This window comes from Meriones unguiculatus, chromosome 1, assembly GCF_030254825.1.
Source record: "Meriones unguiculatus strain TT.TT164.6M chromosome 1, Bangor_MerUng_6.1, whole genome shotgun sequence".
Taxonomy (NCBI): Eukaryota; Metazoa; Chordata; class Mammalia; order Rodentia; family Muridae; genus Meriones; species Meriones unguiculatus.
Genome location: NC_083349.1, coordinates 145421843 through 145442176, shown reverse-complemented (window position 1 = coordinate 145442176; position 20334 = coordinate 145421843). Strand labels below are relative to the sequence as shown.

Here is a 20334-nt window from a genome sequence, read left to right as displayed (position 1 = left end):
ACTCAGAGGCCTCAGGCGAGAGCCCAGGAATCAACACCAGGCAGGCCCCAGTGTCACCCACAGCAGCTCCAAAGAACCAGACAATGTGGACCATGCCGCCACCGCTCCCCTTTCACACAGCCGGGCATGTCCAAGCTTGCCTGGACTCCTCTGGAGACACACGGCTCCCACTGCCCACCTGCCAGTGGTCCCAGACAGGCCAGACACACTTTCACTGCCAATTATCAGCCCCATCCTCACTTCTGCTCACTCCACTCCTACCCCTGAATCATAAGCTAAGGGGTTCCAAAAACAATCATATTTATTTACAAAATACACAAACCTTTCCCTAGAATGCATTACTGGGAGAAGGTGGGGGAGTCGGGCCCTCGCACACCTGGAAGTGGGGAGCACAGGAGGGGAGCTGCCTCCACAGGTAGAATGGGAAATCGGGGTGCCACCTCTCCAGGGTCATGACCGCGTGTCCAGCCGGTTCATGTACTCTTGCAAAGCCTTCAGGCGGGCATCTATTTCAGCCATGTCAGCTCCCTGGTAGTCGGAGCTGTACTCTGTGAAAGCAGAGGTGATTGTGGGTATGCAGAACTGCCCTTGTTATCACCCCAAAGAGTTCTGGGATGGGGGGGACAGCAGAAACAGATATGGGACCCCGACTCACCTTTGATGGGGACCCAGCCATCAGAACTGGCCAGGTTTCTCTGGTGATTTTTGTGTTCCCTGGCAGCAGACTTCTGGTGACAAGAAAGGCAGGAAAGGGGTCAGGCAACTCCCTTCTACTCCTATCCCCCGAGTCCCATTGGTAGTTATGAGTCTGAGTATGCACAGGTCACCACTGTATCAAGAGCCTCCTTCTGACACAAGAGCCCTCCGAAGGGTAAACTGGAAAAGCCTGAGGCACAGGGAGGCTAGCCAAGCACCCTCAGTCACACACTGGGAGGAGGGGCAGGTTTGAGGACCTGGCACCATTTGAGGGAAGAATCTTTTTCCTTTTTTTTTTTTTTTAATTTTTGACACACAGTCTTATGTAGCCCAAGCTGGCCTCAAACTCACTCTGCAGCTGAGGCTGGTTTTAAACTTCGGATCCTCCTGCCTCTGCCTCCTGAGTGCTGGGCTGACAGGCCTGTCAATGCCATCACCCAGTTTATAAGGAATCCAGGGCCTTGTTCCAGATGGGCATTCTACCAACTGAGCTACACTGGCAGTCCAAATCTTAAAGCAACATACCACGGCCACTAAATTTTGGCTACCAGCACCAGGGGCCCCATACACTCTGCTTCAAGAGTCAATCTAGAGTTCCCTCTACAACCTGGTGCCCCCAAGACAAGAGAATGATAGAACACAGAGGATGGCTGGTTTCCTGTGGTTTAATACTACCCTTCCCATCCCCCAACCTGGGAATGATCCTCACCGTCTTGGACCCGCTCCAAGGTGTGGGGCTCGGTGGTTTCCTTCGGCCTCGGCCGGGACGCCTGGGGAAAGAGGGTAATCAAGGACATAGAGCGTCTTTGGTACCTCCCTCTGACCCACTTCATGGTTTTAAGAACTCCAGTTTCCGTCACCTAATTGCCCTGCAAAAGATTGCTTTCGCTCTCCCAAGAGGCCCTTCCCAAAGTATCCTTCTCCAAGCTTTACCTTCTGGAAACCGACTGGGAGAAATCCTCCATCTCGCTGCAGGAGCTGACCGACGAGCAGCGGCTGCGGAAACTTTCCACTAGGGGGAGACAAAGAGCACGATGCCCAGGGGCCACGGGCCCGCCTACCGCCTGCGCAGCCACGCTGCCTGTCCTAGCCAGTTACCGGAAGAGCTGCGGTTCCGAGAGCGGTTGGCAGCGTCCCCTCGGCCTGTCACGGCAACAGCGGGCCGCGTCTGGTGAGACCATGAGACAGAAGGGCCGTCCCCGCTTCCTCCACTGCCCATTCGGTTCCGCTGCTGCTGCTGCCTAGAAAACCAGAGGCCAGTAGTGTGCATTGACTACTGCTTGGACGGGAACCGGCCACAGAGGTCACGTGGGGAGAGGTGAGGGTGGGGAAAACAAGCGTGCGCCCGAGGGGTTGGGAGGGCCGCCCGAGGTCAAGAAGAGGCGGGCCACGTGAGGGGGCTGAGTGGGGATGCAGAGGGGAACAGGGACGAGGCGAGGAGGCGGGACCCGGGGAGGAGAGGTTAGGTCGGTACCGCGCCTGGAGAAAGGAGGTAGAGCGGGGAAAGAAGTGGGAGCACGGAGAAGTTAGGGGGAAACGAGGCTTGGCTGCGGGTTGGCGAGAGGTGGGGGGAGGAGGAGGCACAGCAGGGGTGGTAAACAGGCGCCGCCTTACTTCATCTTGATCTCTCTCTGCTTCTTCTCCTTTGCTTTCACAAAGGCTGTGGGGTCAAAACGGGGCGCACGGCCACCTAGACAGTGTGGGGAGGAGGCTGGCTCGCATGCTTGCTGTCGGCCCTAGACCATCCCGCCTCCCCCCACGGCAGGCAGGGCAGTCACAGACCTGTGGGGGAGGGGGAGGGGCGCGCCAGCCGGCCCCGACCCCGGGCCCCGCGGCAGCTCTCCCGCGACGAGGATCGAGTGGCCGCGCGGCCACGAGACGTGGAGCGCTCCCGGGACGACGAGGCTCGGTCCTCCCGGGCTGGAGCCGGCGCCGGCAGGGCGCGTCTCCTGGGAGCACGCAGGGGGAATGTCAGCTGCCCACCCGCTAGCCCACCTTCTACCTTCCCAAATGTCACGTTCTTTCCTGTACCCTCAAGTCCGTGTCCAGGACCTTCGCCAGACCCTTCTTTCCGGGGTCTGCCATCTCCCACAGCTCTCCGGAAGCCCTTCCCATGCCAATCAAGATCGGCAACAGCTCCCTGACTGATCCGATCAATCAGCCCTCAAGCTCTGCCCTACACTTAGACCTGTCCACCTCCAGGCCCGACACGCTCTCTCAGCGCCCCACAGTTCACCAGGCCCCGCCCACCTCCCCCAGGCCCCGCCCACCTCCCCCAGGCCCCGCCCCGGCCCCGCCTCTCACCCCCTTCGGTACATGGCTAGTTCGCTGTTGAGCGTCTTCAGCCGCGCGCGCAGACCGCGCTCCGACGCCTTCACCTCCTCGAGCTGCGGAGGGAAGCAGAGACCACCGCGGTCCGGACCAGGCCGAGGTCCATGGCAGGGCCCCCTCCCTGCCTTCGCCCCCTCACCTCCTTGGCCAGGCGGCGGCAGTCCTGGCTGCGGGCGCCAGCCCGGGCCCCGAGGCCGCGCTCCTGCCGCAGCTCCAGCTCCAGCTCCCGCACCAGCCGGCGCAGCGTCTCAGCCTCCTGGCGCGCTGCCCGCCCCGCCAGCGCCTCCTCTCGGGAGCGGCCCAGCTGCGCCTCCAGCTCGCGCTTCTCGGACGCCAGGCGGGTCACCCTGCAAGGGCCGGGGAGGAGTGAGAAAGCGAGCACCCCGTGAGCCCATCCCCGCGGCTCTATAGATGGCAGTCCCCCGGGGAGGGGTCTGGTCCTGTCAACTCCCCACTGAGGCACAAAGGAGGCTGAAGGGCCTTCACCTTCACCTACCCTCCATACACACATATCGGGCCCTAGGGACAGGTCAGTAAGGGGACAGGGCTAAAAGACAGCTGCAGCAAGTCCAGCGCTACTGGCTTTGCTCCCCGCTCCAAGCCCCCACTTCCAAGCCTTTCCCAGCCAGATCTCGTATTTGCCACTCAGGAAAAATGATTAGGTTGCTACCATGTTCAAAGACCATTAAGAAAATGCCACATACACAAGGCTTTTCATTCCTGCTGCTATGAAAAGCAAGAAGCAAAGGTAACCAAGCGTCCAAGGGCAGAACTAGCTGAATCTCCCTGTGTCCATCGTGCGGTGCAGCCATGAAAAGGAACGAGGGCCGATTTTCACTATTTTAAACAGTGCAGAATGTATTTACCAAGTCCCCCTTTGTAAGAAGAAATGGGAGGGGTTATAAATGATAAATAATGTGTTCATATATTTAAAACTTTCAAACGGAGGCGTGGCCTATGGAGAGAGGAGGAATAGGGGGAACAGATAGAGAAATGGACCTCTCTGGATGCACCCCGCTGTCCAGCTTTGGCTCGGGAACTGAAAATACTTTATGTAGAGATAGGCTCCGGCTAACATTACCCAGGCTAGTGTTGATTTTCTGAGTTCAAGTGATCCTTCTGCCTCAGGAACTACCACCGAAGTGGGGTCAGTCAGCAGGCTCAAAGAAACATAAATGTATATCAAAGGTGGAATAACGCTGCAGAATTATATGATGTAACTAAATCACAGGGTTTTAGCAACTATGATACACAGCTTCAAGGCAAAAGAGGCTGAAAAGAAATCTAACCTTTATTCAGAAGTATCATTAGTGATTGCATTGGTATTATTTGGGACAAAGTAATCATTATTACTGGGGCTGGACAGATGGCTCAGCAGTTAAGAGCACTGGCTGCTCTTCTGGAGGACCTGGGTTCAATTCCCAGCACCCTCATGGCAGCTCACAACTGTCTGTAACTCCAGTTCCAGGGAATCCAACCCCTTCACACAGACATGAAGGAAAAACACCAGTGTACATAAAATAAAAATAAATCATTATAAAAAGAAATTGTTATTATCCTTGGAAACTACAATTTTTTAGCATCAGAGAAAACAGGATATAAAATCAAGGGGAAAGAACAGACATTATTTTGTCTTTCTAAAAATGTACCTGTCTTTTGTCTCTTTCCACTAACATATATACCAGATCATGCTAACATTACCTCCTAATAAAAGAAATGCAACATCTTGGAAAAATAGTGGTAAAACACCTGCATAGAAATCCCACATACACACACCCCACAGCTCCAGGAGGGCCTGGGGGCGTGGCTCAGTGGTAAAACACTTGTCTAGCATGCACAAGCACTAGGTCCTATGTCTGGCATTTAAAAAACAAAACAGAAAAGATTAGCGGGGCCCTTTCACAAGGACATAGAACCCAACATGATATGCTGAGTTCAGAACCCAAAAGTTCCATCTGGCCAAAGGCAACACCAACATAACAGTAAAACCTACTGAAATGAAAAGATTAGCTCGCATCTGTGAGCTGCATACCAGCCCCCACATGCCCAAAGATATCTGTGGCCTTCTCCTGGAACATGTGAATGCTCAACTATTTGGCAAAAAGTGGCTTTTGCAGATCTGATATGGGACAGTGAGATCAAAGGATTCTGTCAAGGATAAATTATCAGGATGGATCACAACCTGAGATGAGAGACACAGAAGACGGGAGGGGGATGTGGTACCGAGGCCCAGACTTGAGTGCAAGGACACAAGCCAAAGAACAGCTGCCGCCCCCAGGTGCCAGACAGGTAAGACGGGGGTTCTCCCAAGGGCCTGCAGGAGGGTGCCCCCCAAAGCCTACACTGAGAACACCATTTCAGACACCAGCCTCCAGAGGGAGACAGAATACACTTCCAGTAGCTTTTCTTTTGGTTTTAGTTTTTATTGCATTTATTTACTTGTGGGTATGCACATAGACACACATGCTATACAGTCGTGTGGGGGCCGGAAGGCAAGCCCTCCACCACGTGGGTCCCAGGGGCAGGGCTCAGGGCAGCAGGTTTGGTGACAAGAAGCTTCACAGGGTGAGGGGTGAGCCAGCATCTCACTGACCCACGCCAATGTTCTTGTTACTGTTGCTTGGTTTTGATTGGGGAGGGCTTTTGTTTTGTTTTATTTTCAAGACAAGGTTTCTCCGTGTAGCCCCGGCTATCCTAGCACTTGCTCTGTAGACCAGGCTGGCTTCGAACTCAAGAGATCCGCCTGCCTCTGCCTCCCAAGTGCTGGGATTAAAGGTGTGCCACCACGCTCAGCAACCTACTCCAGTATTTTAAGCTACATGTCTGTGGAGGATGAGAGCCAACTCAATGTTCTGTCAGAGGTGAGCGAAAGGAAAGACTCAGCACTGATCACACCTCTCCTGAGGAAAACATGTCCCATGAGAACACTTACCATAGCCAACAACAGCTGGAAGTATTATGGAGTTAGATCATCCCCTGAGAACACAATAATCTGGTCAGCATCTCAGCAACTGGCAAACGTGGTAGGGAATCCCTTTTACCACACTTGGGAGGCAGAGACAGGCAGGTATCTGAGTTCAAGAACAGCCTGGTCTACACAGGAAGTTCCAGGCCAGCCAGGGCTACAGAGAAACCCTGTCTCAGACAAGGATGGAAAAAGGGGAACAGGACAAGCAAAACATGATGGCATTCATCTAGAATCTCAGCACTTGGGAGGCAGAGGCAGGAGGATGGCTACCTAACTGGAAAAAATAGGTTTTGGTTTGTTTTAGTTAGGTGCGCGCACACACACACACACACACACACACACACACACTTGGGGGCACATCAGAGTGGCCCTCTGCTTTCTGCCTGAATCACCACCCCGTGGGGCAACTTCCCCCCGTGGAGTCCCCATGGAGAAGAGGTGACACGTGTACTTGGAGCAGAGGGAGGAAGGTGACAGAACAAGGTGGGCCTGGTCTGTGCAGCAAGCTCCTGCTTCCAGGTGAAGGCAGGTAGAAGCTGACAGGGAGCCACCAGCAGCTCAGAGATTTCAAGGCCCACACACCAGGTCTGTGGGTGAACAGAGGTCGCCACCTTGTGGCCAATCTGGGAGACAGACGCATGGATCAGCGTGGATGGAGGCTAAGTTCCTCAGCTTCCCAAGGTGTCCCTCTGCCTCCGCCCAGCAGCACCCATGGGTCCTGCTACCCTGTGTACTCCCTCCCATGAGAGACGGCCGTTCCTCTCTGGCAGAATTTGGCACTCAGTCTGGGCTGGCACCTAAAACAGTGCAGAAGTGCTGGCTGCATCCAAGGCACAGCCTGGCCATATAATTTGCTGTGTGCCCTGGGCAAGTCCCCTAACATCTCTGGACTTCGGGAACATGGCGATGACAGCAATGTCGGTCTCCCAGGGCTGCTGTGAGGATAAGCACTTTCTGGTTTCCGTGGGTACACACATGTGCATATACCCTCACACAGGTGACTTGGCTGGCTAGCATACATGATACTTTAGGTTCGATCCCCAGCACTACATAAACCAGGCCTGATAACCGTGCCTATAAGCCCAAGGACACCAGGATAGGAGGCAAGAGAGTCAGGAATTCAAAGTCATCCTTGACTACATAGAGAGTTGGAGGCCAGTTTCAGATACATGAGACTCAAAGGGGGGTGAGGGCAGCAAGATGGATGAGAAGGTGTAAGGGTGCCTGCCACTCCGAGATGCATGCCTGGCAACATGAGTGTGAACCCTGGAAGCCATGTAAATGTGGAAGGGGAGAACAGACTTCACACACATGTCATAGTATGTGTACCCAAACACACACACACACACACCGTGCATATTATACACATAATGATAATACTTAACTTTTCAGTGTAACTAATCCTCAAAGAACTGGCCACCTCCAGGCAGAGACCAAATCCTTGCCCACAGGACAGAACCAGCAGGAGTCAGTAAGTATGCCAGAAGCCTCCAATCCTGCCTGCTCTCACCCCAGTCCGACCTACCTCGGGCACTGCACATGCTGAGTCTCAGCACTCTTCCCTAACCCCACCTAACTCACCTCCTGATCAAAGCTCCCTTTCTGCCTCCTCTCCTCACACCACATGCAGTAACATGCTCATGAGGCACTGGGAGGCACCCCAGGCAGCCCCAAGAAGCTGGGTGGGGTGAGGACCACTCAGCCTGTCCTTACAGCCCTTACATCACCTTTGCTGAAGATGCTCCTGCTTCCACACCTCTTTCTGGGACCTCCTCCCAGCCCATCTCCCTCACTGCATCTCCCTCATTGGCCTGGAGGCCCAGGAAGGCAGAGCCAGGGCTGTCAATCACTGCTGAATCCCCAGCACCCAACAAAAGGCAGAGAGAGGTGGGACTCAGAAGAAAGAAGGCCAATGTTCCCCAGGAGGCATATGCTGGACCGGGTCTGTCCACCACATCCCAACCCACCACACAGAGCCCAGACTCACTGCTCCCTCAGGTGCCAGAGCTCTGTCTCCCGCGTGTCACGAGGGTCCTGGCCGCCATCCAGACCCCGAAGTCGACCCAGCTCCTCCTTCAGCGAGCGGATGATGCCCTGCAGGACCACGGGGTCCGGCTTGCCCTGGTACGGGAGGGGCAGCGGGTAGTGAATCCTGAGAGAGGGGATCAGAACCACCCGAGGGCACAGGTCTGTGAGCTAAAGAACACAAGCATGCACAGTCCCCAAAAGCTTGATTCTTGTTTTGAGGATTTTGTTTTTTTGGGTTTTTGAGGTAGGATCTCTCTTACATAGCCCTGGCTGTCCTGGAACTTGTTCTGTAGACCAGACTGGTCTCAAACTCGGAGATCCACCTGCCTCTGTCTCCCCAGTGCTGGGAAAGTGGTTGGTTCTAGGTTCTTTGTCCCACACACCCCTGTGCCAGTCCTTTGAGCCCAGGTGCTTGCGCTTCTGCCTCCAGGATTCTGAGGACACAGGGTTTGGCAGTGTCAGCCGCCTGTCCTGTCATGCCTGCACGGAAGACACTGTTGTGTGAGCTCTGCAGGAAGTGCTATCTTCAAGCACAACCCAACCCAGACTCTCCCGGAAGTCACTGGCCTGAGCTAGGGCAATGGCAAGACGCCTTCAGGTGTTGCCCCAACACACAGCTCCTACAGGATTGCCAACTTCCCACTCAGTAGCCCAGGCGCCAGGACAGACACACCCTGTTGCCCAGCTGCTCAAGAGCCATTCCTGACCAGGTATACCGGCTTCAGCCTGTATTCCCAGCTCTCAAAAGGCTAAGGCAGGAGGACCGCCATGAGTTCAAGGCCAGGCTGGGCTACATAGCAAGACTCTCTCTTAGAAACACTACGATGAATGACTGTAATCCTCAGGAGGCAGAGGCGAGTCCAGGACAGCCAAGACTACAAAGAAACCCTGTCTCGAAATAATAATAATAATAATAATAATAATAATAATAATAATAATAATAATAATGGAGGACACTGAATGACTGGAGAGAGAGCTTGACATTTAAAACACTTGCTGTTCTTATAGAAGACCCAACTTCAATTCCCAGCACCCACAACTTTAACTCCAGTCTCAAGGGATCTGTCACCCTCTGACATCCATGCAGAAAAAACACCCATTCACAAATTTTTTTTTTTTTAACAGAAGGGGTTTGAGAGATGGCTCAGCAGTTAAGAGCACTGGGGCTCAGTTCCCAGCACATGGGCACTTCCAGGCCAGTTATATGGGAAATTTGTTGAGGTCTTATACAGCCCTCTCACTTATTCTTGCATGCTGATGCAATGCGGATAGGCCAGGCAACTATACTGTGACCATGAAGAGATAAGGGTAAGATTAAAAAAGAAAAAAAAAAAATCCAGCGATTTTAAAAATAAAAAAACAACACACAAACACAAAAAGAAAAGGCATCCTGAGGCTGGAGAGACGGCTCAGTGGTTAAGAGCACTGTCTGCTCTTCCAGAGGTCCTGAGTTCAATTCCCAGCAACCACATGATGGCTCACAACCATCTATAATGGGATCTGATGCCCTCTTCTGGCATGAAGGCTCACATGCAAATAGAGTGCTCATATGTGTAAATAAATCTTTAAAAAAAAAAAAGCATCCTTTAGCCATCTGTGATGGTTCAAGCTGGCAATTCCAGTCCTTGGGAGGCTGAGGCAGGAGGACTCCTGCTGAGGCAATCTGGGCTACATTATGAGTTCTAGGTAAGTCAAGGCTATAAAAGAAAACCACACACTCATCTTTAATCCCAGCACTTGGGAGGCAGAAACAGGCAGATTTCTGAGTTCAGGGCCAGCCTAATCTACATAGTGAGTTCCAGGACAGCCAGAGCAACATACATGATCAATGATTATGTTTAAAGCACTTGGAGATGTAGCTCGGGGCAGAGCACTTGCCTACCATGTGCAAGGCCCTGGGTTCAACTGCATAAAGTAAGTGAATATAATAGGTAGGTACTGGCTATGATCACTCTGCACTTGTAGGCACCCACCGTAGTAAAATGATACAGTCCACAGACTCTGCAGGTACGGTAAACGCATCTCAGCACTGGGGCCTCTCCCACCCCTGCCCACTAGCCTGGGCCCTAGGCAGCCACTGTGCCCACCTGTCAAACTCCACGGAATAGATGAGGATGAGGTAGCGCTTGGAGTTGAGTTGTGCCGACCTAGGGGCAGAGGCGCCCGGGCGGACCCCCAGCTTGCGGCTCCGCAGGGACTCCAGGTCTGTGTAGGTGAGCAGGTCCAGGGTGACAGACTCACTGCTCTGTGGGAGAGGAGGAGGGGGGCTGCCAAGTACATTCACAGTCACCCTCCCATCCATGTGCCAGGTCTCAGGGGCCCTGAGCTTCCCAACAAGAAAGCTGGCAGGCATGACACTGACCCATGACATGCAAAGGCATGATTGGAGGAACACACTGAAGAGAACCTACGAACCAAAGCACCTTACAGCGGGGTTACGAGGCCAAACCATCTTCCTATGAGAAACAACACATGCCCAATCCACTGCACAGAAAGCCACACGAATGAGGCCAAAGTACTGGTGAGTGAAAACAGCTGCTGATCCCCTTGGTAGAAATTTAGCCAGTGGCTTGGCATCGTGGCCCATGCCTGTCATCCTGGCACTGAGGCTCTGGAGTTCAAGGTTATCCTCAGCCACAAAGCAACTTCAAGGCCAGCCTGGGCTATGTGAGATGAAAGGAAAAGAAAAGACATGATAGAAAGATGAAAAGAAATACAAGAGGAAGAGGAAAGAAACATGGAGTGAAGGAATTAGGAAAGAAGGAATCAAGCCAGGGCAGCAAAACATGAAATGGGCCAACATTTGGGTTTTCTGAGCAACTCATGAGCAGGAGCTTCCCGTATGGGCAAAGCATAGCATCATGGAGTAGTGCGGGCTACCCATCCATGGAAAACGTAAGATGCATCCATGGGGTTTGTGGGGTTTGGGGTTGAGGTATTTTCTAGTTTGGGAATATAGGGTCACATTAACCCAGGCTGGCCTCGAACTCACCGTGTAGCCAAGGATGACCTTCTTCTGATCCTCCTGCCTTTACCTCCCCAGTGCTGAGATGACAGGCATTCACTAGAAACTGCCTGATGAGGTAGCAGATTCCCCCTGGCACCTAGCCTCCTAGAAGCTATACCTGTCCAGCCTTAGTGTGCTAGCACAAAAGGGCACTCAACTATCTGGAAAAAAAAAAAATGCTACTCAGGAGACTGGAGAGATGATGGCACAACAGTCAGGAGTTGTGCTGTGCTTCTGGAGGACCTGAGTTTGATCCCCAGCACCCACATCAGGTGGTTCACTGCCTGTTGCAGACTATCGTGAGCACCCTGGATGGGTGCTGGGAACCTTTTATAAGAGCAGGAAGTCCTTGTCACCATTGAGACATCTCTCCAAACACTGGGGCTGGGGCTCACTTGGTAGCATGCTTGCCCAGCATTCACAGAGCCCAGGATCCCATCCTACCACCACATAAGCCACCAGCACTAAATAAGCAAGGCCGCAAAAATGCTGTCTGGTACCGGAAGACTGAAACGAGGATAAGGAGTTCAGGGTCATCCCTGGCTACAGGGTGAGCTCAAGGGGTTTCCAGGGCAGCCTGGCCTGCATGAGACAGTGTCTTTAAAAAGTGGGTAGGTGGGGCTGAATTATTTAGAAAAATGTATGAACTACATGTAATTATACATCTGCAAAAAGCAAACAGTACTTCTAATAAAAAATGTATCATATATTTAATAGTATTAGTGTGTGTGCCGTGCATGTGTGTGCTTGCATTCTTGTGCCACGTGTGGAGGTCTGAGAACAACTCTGAGGATTCTGTTCTGTTCCTCCACCAGGTGGGATCTGGGGCTGGAACTCGGGTCCTGAAGCTGGCCAGGCAAGCGTCTTTACCTGCTGGCCAGCTCACCATTATTACACACTAACCCCTTAAAAAGAACAGGAACAGTGCAGTGGCTTTTCCTGAGGTGTATGCTGGGAACAAAACTCAGGTCCTTTGGAAGAGCAGCAAGTGCTCTTAATCAGCAAGCCATCTCTCCAGCACCCCTCAACACTACTCATTTTGTTTTTGACACAGGGTCTCTTGCATTACAGGCCAGCCTAGATCTCACTATATGGCCAAAGAAAACCTTGAATCTGTCATCCTCCAACCATCACTATTTAGGTACTGGGATTCTACGCACATGCCAGATCATGGGGTGTGGTGACGCAGCTGAGGGCTTTGAGCATGCTAAGACAGCACTCTACCATGGAGCCACGTTCTGATTTTCGGGGTTTTGGTTTTTTGTTTTTTCAAGACAGGGTTTGTCTGTGTAGTCCTGGCTCTTCTGAAACTCTCTTTGTAGACCAGGCTGGCCTCGGCCTCCAGAGTGCTGGGTTTAAGGACTTGTACCACCACACCCGGCTCTGGTTTTTGTGTTTTGTTTTTTTGTGGGGTTGTTTGGTTGGTTGGTTTTTGTTTGGTTGTTTGGCTGGTTTTGGTGAGAGCAACTGTCACCCACTGGCACGTGCAGAAAAAGCTCTGAAGGCCGAGCACCCTGCATTCGTCAGGTAGCCATCCACAGCACCTCCAGGTCCCTGAAGCTGGCCCCTACCTGGGTGAGTGCCGACTCCAGCATGTTACAGAAGATGCTGAACTGTTTGAAGTTCCCCGTCTTGTGAGTCAAGTCTTCAATGACTGGGTGGGAAGAAAAGTTCCTCCTGAGATCTGACCATTACCCCAGCTCAAGTTCTCGGGCTCTGCCCAGGCCCCATTGCCTCTGGCCAGATCAGTGGGGCCCACACCCATACACCACCTTGGAGAGCTTCAGGAGGACAACTGAGCTCAGCCTCAGCTTTGGGAGGAGGCTGACCTCAGAGGACGGGGAGGGGCGCCCAGCAAAGCAGGCACACTACACTCACAGCTGGCATCGAACTCTCCTCGCCACTGGTCGGCCGTCATCCGGTCCTCCACCTCCAGCTCCAGAACCTGCCCTGACACTACCACACGCACAGCATGCTCCACACCCCGGAACATGTAGTCCACCTGCAGGCCAGCCGGCTGGTCCATGGCCAGAGTCCCTGAAGAGGAGGACGAGACAGAGACCTAGAGAGGCATGCCTGGTGCCTGCAGAGGCCAAAAGACAGGTCCCCTGGAACTGGAGTTACAGACGATTGTGCGCTGCCATGTGGTGCTAAGAACTGAACCTGGGGCCTCTGGAAGAACCTCTTAACTGTGGGGCCATCCCCTCAACCTGGAATCTTTTCCAGACTGGGTTTCACTCTGGCTAGGAACTTAGGATTCTCCTCCCTCAGCCTCCCACCTGCTGGAATTGCCACACCCAGTACAGCTCTTTATGCTTTTTATGCTGTTACCCAGTTTAGTAACAGCCCTGAGGAAGACATCAGTGCTTCAACTCATCTTTCAGAGGAGGAATGAGGCACAGAGCAGTGGAATCATTCTCCTGAAATGAATGGTAGAGCCAGGGACTGACTCAGCTCGGCATGGCAGAGCACACCAGTTATCCCAGCACTCAGATGGAGGCAGATGTTGCCAAAAGTTAGAGGCTAGCCTGGGCTGGATAACAAGACCCCTCCAGCTTTAGGTTTTTGATGGTGGTGGTGGTGGTTTGGATTATCTTTTTCTTCTTCTTCTTTTGGTTTTTCAAGACATGGTTTCTCTGTACAGCCTTGGGTGTCCTGGACTCTTTGTGGACCAGGCTGGACTCGAACTCGTGGAGATTTGCCTGCCTCTGCCTCCCAGAATGCTGGGATTCCAGGCATGAGCCACTGTGCCGGCTGGTGGTTTGGGTTTTAGTGTTGTTGTTTGGCTTGGTTTTAGGACAGCTTTTGGGAGCACACGCGCAGCCTCTGCTACCTGGAACTCAGGTTTCTGAACTTTTTTATGGAGGGTTCCATAACATCTGGAAGCCCTTAACAATTATGCTCCTGCTTTCTAGGAACTATGAAGCCAGGAGTATTAAACTCTGGTGGCACTGCCCTTTCTAACCTGACTCAATCCCAATCCAATGTTGAAGAATCACCCACAGATCCTTGCTGCCCCTCAGCTCCACAGAACAATCAGCTGCTGCACCTGTATCTGGGCCACCAAAGCAGAGGGCAGCAAGGTTTTAGGACACTGGAGGTAGCACACCTGGGGAGCTGTGCTCCATGCACACCTCCCTCCTCCCCACTGCAAACTCACCTTGTCCTTCGCCCTGTACCACCTGGGCCCCACAGCCCCACCCAGCACCGAGGTTCCAGACAGTCACTCTAAACAACAGGCCTAAATTCCATTCTCCCCCAATACACATCTCTCTCCCACCACTTCTTGAAGCCTAGAAACTCCCATAACTATTTCCAGACAAGAACTCCGCTAACCATCCGCTTTGGCCAGCTCCGTCCCTAGCCCAGCTCCCCACGCTCACTGCTCTCCAGTCTCAGGACCCTCTCCACTGTGCAGACCTCCACTCCCCTGCAGCTTTGTGCTGCCTGGGCAAGGGGGAAACCAGGGCCCTCTCTGCAGAGACCCCTGTTTCATCCTATCCTCACAGCTTGAGCCATGAAGTACCAGCACATTGCTTCTCCCTACATCAGCCCCCACCTCCATTCCCCTAAGACTACAGCCCAGAATCTTCTACCTGAATTGCCATGCCCCTTTTATTCTGCTTCGGTTCTGCCCACGCGTTCAAAGTTCTAGCTCACGCATACCCCACTTTCTGCCTTTCCATCCTGCCCATATTTCACCTAAATTCTGCCAAACTGTCCCTAACGCCCCCTCCCCACCCACAGGCAAATTTCCCACCTCTCTTCCCACCTTTGGGGCTATCCAGGCCCAATCCCTCTCACTCCCTCGGACTCCCTCCCTCTACTGCTCACACCACCCTTGCTAAAGGGCCCGACAGGCAGTTTATCCTGGTGCAGGCAGTTCATCCTGGTCCACTGACTTCAAGCCTGTCCCAAGTCTCTCCTGGCTCCTCTTCTACTAGCCTTCTGGCTAGCATTCCAGTGTCGAGGATGAGGGACTGCCCTCGCCAGCCCCTGACATCACATCCCAACTCTACACGCAGCAGGGGCACCCCAAGACCACTCTCCCTCAGCCTCAAGGCACTGAGGTTGCCCTCACACAAGCTAACTCAGTCTCCCAGCCTCCAACCCTCTCGCCATCTTCCACTAAGGGAGTCTCAATCTCTTTCCCAGGGCAACATCATTGTCCGTGGCTCCTCCTACCAAACTGTGCTCCAAAATTTCAGTCTTTACCCCAGTGAAGGAAAAAGAACCCCCCAAACTGGGCTCACCAAAGAACCATCCACACAACCACACCCCATCATCACCATGAGCAAACCATGGTCCCCAGCTCCCCCTAGGCTGTTGGCCCACCAACTACCTCTAGCCTGACTGAAGGAATGTCAGACACTATGACACAAGCCTGACCTCCACCAGACTCTGAGTTGGCCTCCCCAACCCTGGATAAATATGAGCTGGCTTGAGCTCCCTTCTTCTGTTCAGGTGACCCTGTTCTTCCCCAACACATACTAAAGCCTTCCACTGACCCCCAGAAGTATATGACAACGAAAGCCCTTTAGACCACTGAACATGGTTTCTCTGCCTTCTGCTAAACAAGTATAGGACACCCCACACTATATACCATTACACTGTACCTTCAGCTCCCCAGCACACCCAGGGTATCCCCAAAACACACTTAACAACTCAATGTCTCATCCTAATTCTGCTCTCTGATAGGTATTACAATCATCTCCCCATTTTACAGACCATGAAACTAAGGCTCCTACAGCTAGGAAGAGTGGACATCTCCTACTCAATTTCCAGCTTCCCAACACATCCCTTCCCTGCCAGCATTCTACGGCACTGACTCAAGCGTGGCTCACACATTACAATCAGGCCTGCAGGCTGGGAACTCACAGGTTCAGATCAACACTCTTCAGTCCCCAGTGCCAAGGGTAAGGCACTTGCTCTGTCTTGGGATTCTTCTGTCTTACTAACGTACAGATAAAACCAGGCCTAGAATCAAAGGCCTGTTAGCAACAGGCTGGTGCAGAGAATCACAGTCTAAGACCAGTCTGGGAACAGGGAGGTCAAGGCCACTCTGGGTAACTTAGTGAGACCCAGTCTCAAGGAGGGTTATAGATGTAGCTTAGCTGTAGAGGGCTAACCCAACATGTGTGAGGCCTTGGGTTCAGTCCCAGTAACTGCATGTACCATATATACATACATAAAACTTTATATATACATAAAATATGTGTATATATACATATACATAGATAACACTGGGGACAAAAGCGCTGACCTCATAAACTGTCATGAGGACTGAGTTAGTCAATGCATCAGGTGCCTTCCCCTTACCACCCACTCTTAGCTGACAGCCCAGAGACGACTTGACCATTATCCCAAAAGTCTGCATGCATGGGTCAGCAAAGACAGCTAGCTTGCCTAGAATCCACAAGAGGTCGGGGCTATGACTCAGTCACACAGCACTTGCCCATCTCGTACAAGCCTCCATGTTCAATTCCCGTGCAATACTAACAAATAAAAACAGACTTTTCTAGTTGTCGTCCCTTCTGTGCCTTGGCCTAGCATAGATCTGCTTACCAATTTAACAGGGGATGCCAAGGATCATCCAAGGTCATTCCTGTTCATCTCCAGTCCCGGCTCCAAGACCCTGGGGGCACCACAGTGTGTCGAGTTTATTACTGCACCTGACTCCACTGCCAGGAGGGAGCCCTCCCGGCTCACTATTCCTCCGGCCACCATGGGGAGACCAGAGGAAGGGTACTTAACTCAAGCACGGTAACTTTCTACACCTGTGTACTTCACAAGCCCAACAGTTGTGTCCAGATCTGAGAAACACAAAGGATCTAGTGGACGACAGAGACAAAGAAACCAGGTGACTAGCCAGCAGTCAGCAAGGGCTCTTGAAGCCCCTACCTGGACTGAGACTGAAGGAAAGAGTGTCCACCACTCAGATATTTGGGGGAAGCCAATCTAGATGGAAGGGGAGACAGCAATATGAAGCATGTATTTGCCATGTCCAGAGGACACCAAGACCTTCATAGCCCCAGTAGTGCAAGCAAGGCATTTCCAAAGGTATGGGTTGTGGAAAGGGAGGAAGACGGAGTTCAGGACTAGCAGAACATCCTGTAAGGGGGTGGGGACTACGGGAGAGTGAGCGGGAATCAGAAGGAGTTAATAGAGCAACAACACGATTTGACTTTTTGCTTGCTTGCGAAGAGGTCTCACGTTACCCAGGCTCGACTTGAACTCTTGGTCCTCCTGCCTCCACCACCCAAGTTCTGGGATTGCAGGTGCTCATCACCACACCTGGCTTACACAGAGCGGGGGACCAAGCCCAGGGCTTCTTCAGGAAAGCTGAGCAGGCACTCTCACAGCTGAGCAACATCCTTTGCCCTAACTTTTTTGAGACAGGGTCTAATCATGAATGTGTGTGTGTGTGTGTGTGTACACATTTTGTTAAATGGGAGGGAAAGAAAGGAGTAATGGACTACTAACCCCTAAGTACCTGAAAGGAAGGCCCTGCCAGGCTCAATGGGGACACCAAAGGATTGTTTGGGGGGCAACTGCCTGTCAGCTGGACTTCCAAACAACAACAAAAAGCTGGCCTTTGGAACTCCAGTTTTTGTTCAGGGTAGAGATGGGAACTGGAAAGAGACATCTGGGAATCACCACTAAGTAAACAGGGTGAGGGAAGTGGTATAGAAAGAGTGGTTCCACGAAACATGACATTTGGGCACAAAAGAACTAAACAACTCACCCAAAGCCATAATGAGCTCAGGAGGAAGTCCCAGAAACAGTGCCAGGCCTCAAAACTGAGCAAACAGAAACCTGACCCCACACTCTTTGCTTGGTTTTGAGACAAGGTCTCCCTGTGTAGCCAAAACAAGCCTCAGACTCACTCTGTAGCCCAGACTGGCTTCGGCTCCCTTGTGCTGGGATTACAAGTATGCACCACTGTTAGGTGTAGCTGGTCTTTGCTACTCTTGGGTTCTTCTTTTTCCCACCCTTTATCCTTCCGGTTTCACCCCCTAACACTAGATAGGAGAGCACCAAGGATAGAAGGGAGATAGGAATTAGGAAAATCCCTGAATCTAACTTCTTTCCTTTTGTTTCTTCTTTGACCATTGCTACTAACAAACTACAACCAACTTCCTTAAAGGACCAACAACCACCCAACCCACCTATTGGGACTCTGAGAAGTTCCCAGAATTCTGAACATCACACAATCTGCAGATAGCAAAACCATGCCTCTGTGAGAGCAAGAGACAAGTAAGTCAGCTGCTTCAGACAGTCCAAAGCAGCCCCATATCCCCACACCTGGGATTAAAACAAAAACACATTCTAATAATATTTCTGTGTGTGTGTGCTTTTAGGTTTTCGTTTTGGTTTGATTTGGTTTTTTGACACAGGGTTTCTCTGTGTAGCTTTGGCTGTCCTGGACTCTGTAGACCAGGCTGGCCTGGAACTCACAGAGATCCGCCTGCCTCTGCCTCCCTGAGTGCTGGGAATAAAGGCATGTGCCACCGTGCCTGGCTTTTCTGGTTTTTGTTTGTTTGTTTTTAAAGAAACCAAAATTCCAGAATTCTCACGACAGTAAGGCTTGTCATGTTTCATAGCTCATTCAGAGGGGCTGTCCAGACGACTCAATGGGGAAAGTTCCTCTTGCGCAAACCCTGAAGGCCTGAGTTTGACCCGTAGAACCCACATAAAGGTGGAAGGAGAGAACCAGCTCCACAATGTTGTCCTCTGACCTCCACACACCCCTCCTGTAATATGAACCACCCAACACACACTTGCGCGGACACACAATAATGTCTCTGCGTTAGAGGCCTGCCTGCTCTATCCATTGTGTTTCAAGCCATCCAGGGCTACTTAGTGAGACCGGGTCTCAAAAAACAAAACAAAAAGTTCATTCCTGGGCTCAGCAGAAGTAGAACTCTTGACTAACATGCCCAAGGCTGAGTTTGATATCTAGCACTACCGCAAAAAATCAGAGTTAAAAGTGACTTCATATAAAATAATCTGCTCAGAGCGTGCACACAGAAAACGCCACTTGTCCGAAGGGCAGGCACACCTTCAATCCCTACCCTCCAATACTCAAGTTCAGAAACCACGGCATCGCGGGGACACCCCCTCTCCCACCCCGTGCGGTGTAAGACATGCAAAACAATGCTCCACCTCACAAGCTGCGGTGCAGTATTCGACAAGGGACCTCTAGGTTCTAACCGTGTACCTCGCGAGCGACAACATGGCGCGTTAAAGACCCTGTGAAATCTCCAGCCTGCAGAGGGCCTAGCGCCCACCTGCGCGAAAGGAACTGGGTTCTGGGGGTCTCCACTGCCCGTGCCTGGAGCCCGCGCCCGGACCCATCCCCGCGCACCCGCCACTCACCGTCTCCACGGATTCCCCTCATCTCGAGCCGTTCAACCGCCGAAGTTTTAGCTCCGCCCCAGAACCGACCTTCTCACTTCTGATTGAGCTACCCTTACGGGCAGCCATGTTTCTATAAGCCAAAAACAACGCCCATCACTTTGTCCCGCCCCCCAGAGAAAAACCCGCCTTCTAGAGCTTGCAATTGGTCTATCCGGAAGAGGGGTGTCCCCCTTTCCAATGATTATTGGCTCATTTTACTGCCAATCATGCAAAAAAAAAAACAGGTGGTTCCTGGGGTGGGCGGAGAGAGCATCACGGAACTAGTATTTTGACTCCGCCTATCGCGGCCCCGCCCCCGTGGCAGGGCAGGCCGCGCCCACAGGGAAGAGAGGGACGGAACAGAGTGTGGTACTTGCGCAAAGGAGACCTTCCTGGCCTCCAAATCCGGAAGCTCCAAGGATGTCCTCAACTGTAAGGAAACAGCGAGGCTTCTCAGCTCTCTGTGTATGCCTAAGCCTACCCTGATCGCTTTGCTAGACTTGGCTCTGTTAGTGCATGTGTTTGCTCTCCAACTCCCTATGCATCCTTGAATTCCTGATCCTCCTGCCTCCACTTCCCTCTCCGCCAGTACTGGGATTATGGGAGTGTACTACCATGCCCGGCGTGGCGTTGGCTTCATTAAAACTGAAACAACACAGCAAAGTAAGCGTCACCTTTTTTCAATATTTTTGGATTTATTCATTTTATGTGTATGAGTTCTGTGTTTGCATGTTTGTGTGTCTGGACACGAAGAGTGCCTGGTGCCCAGAAGAAGGCATCTGATCCCCTCCAACTGGAGTTACAGACTGTTGTGAGGCACCATATGGATGCTGGAAAACGAACCCCAGGTTCTCTGGAAGAGCAGCCAGTGCTCTTGGAATTTTTTTCTTTCCTTTCTCCCCAC

General features: G+C 52.2%; 1 protein-coding gene across 1 annotated transcript; it reads right to left on the bottom strand.

Moving 5' to 3' along the window:
- Positions 1–283: 283 nt before the first annotated feature.
- On the bottom strand, positions 284–19539 carry Ccdc61 (coiled-coil domain containing 61). Its single transcript, XM_021642193.2, has 14 exons — positions 19410–19539; positions 12909–13067; positions 12602–12684; positions 10111–10268; positions 7983–8147; positions 3167–3374; positions 3001–3083; positions 2479–2645; positions 2311–2386; positions 1795–1937; positions 1630–1708; positions 1406–1466; positions 656–728; positions 284–548 (listed from the first exon to the last, which is right to left on the bottom strand). The coding sequence occupies exons 1-14, from the start codon at positions 19429–19431 to the stop codon at positions 451–453; spliced, it is 1575 nt and encodes a 524-aa protein (XP_021497868.1). The 5' UTR covers positions 19432–19539; the 3' UTR covers positions 284–450.
- Positions 19540–20334: the final 795 nt, after the last annotated feature.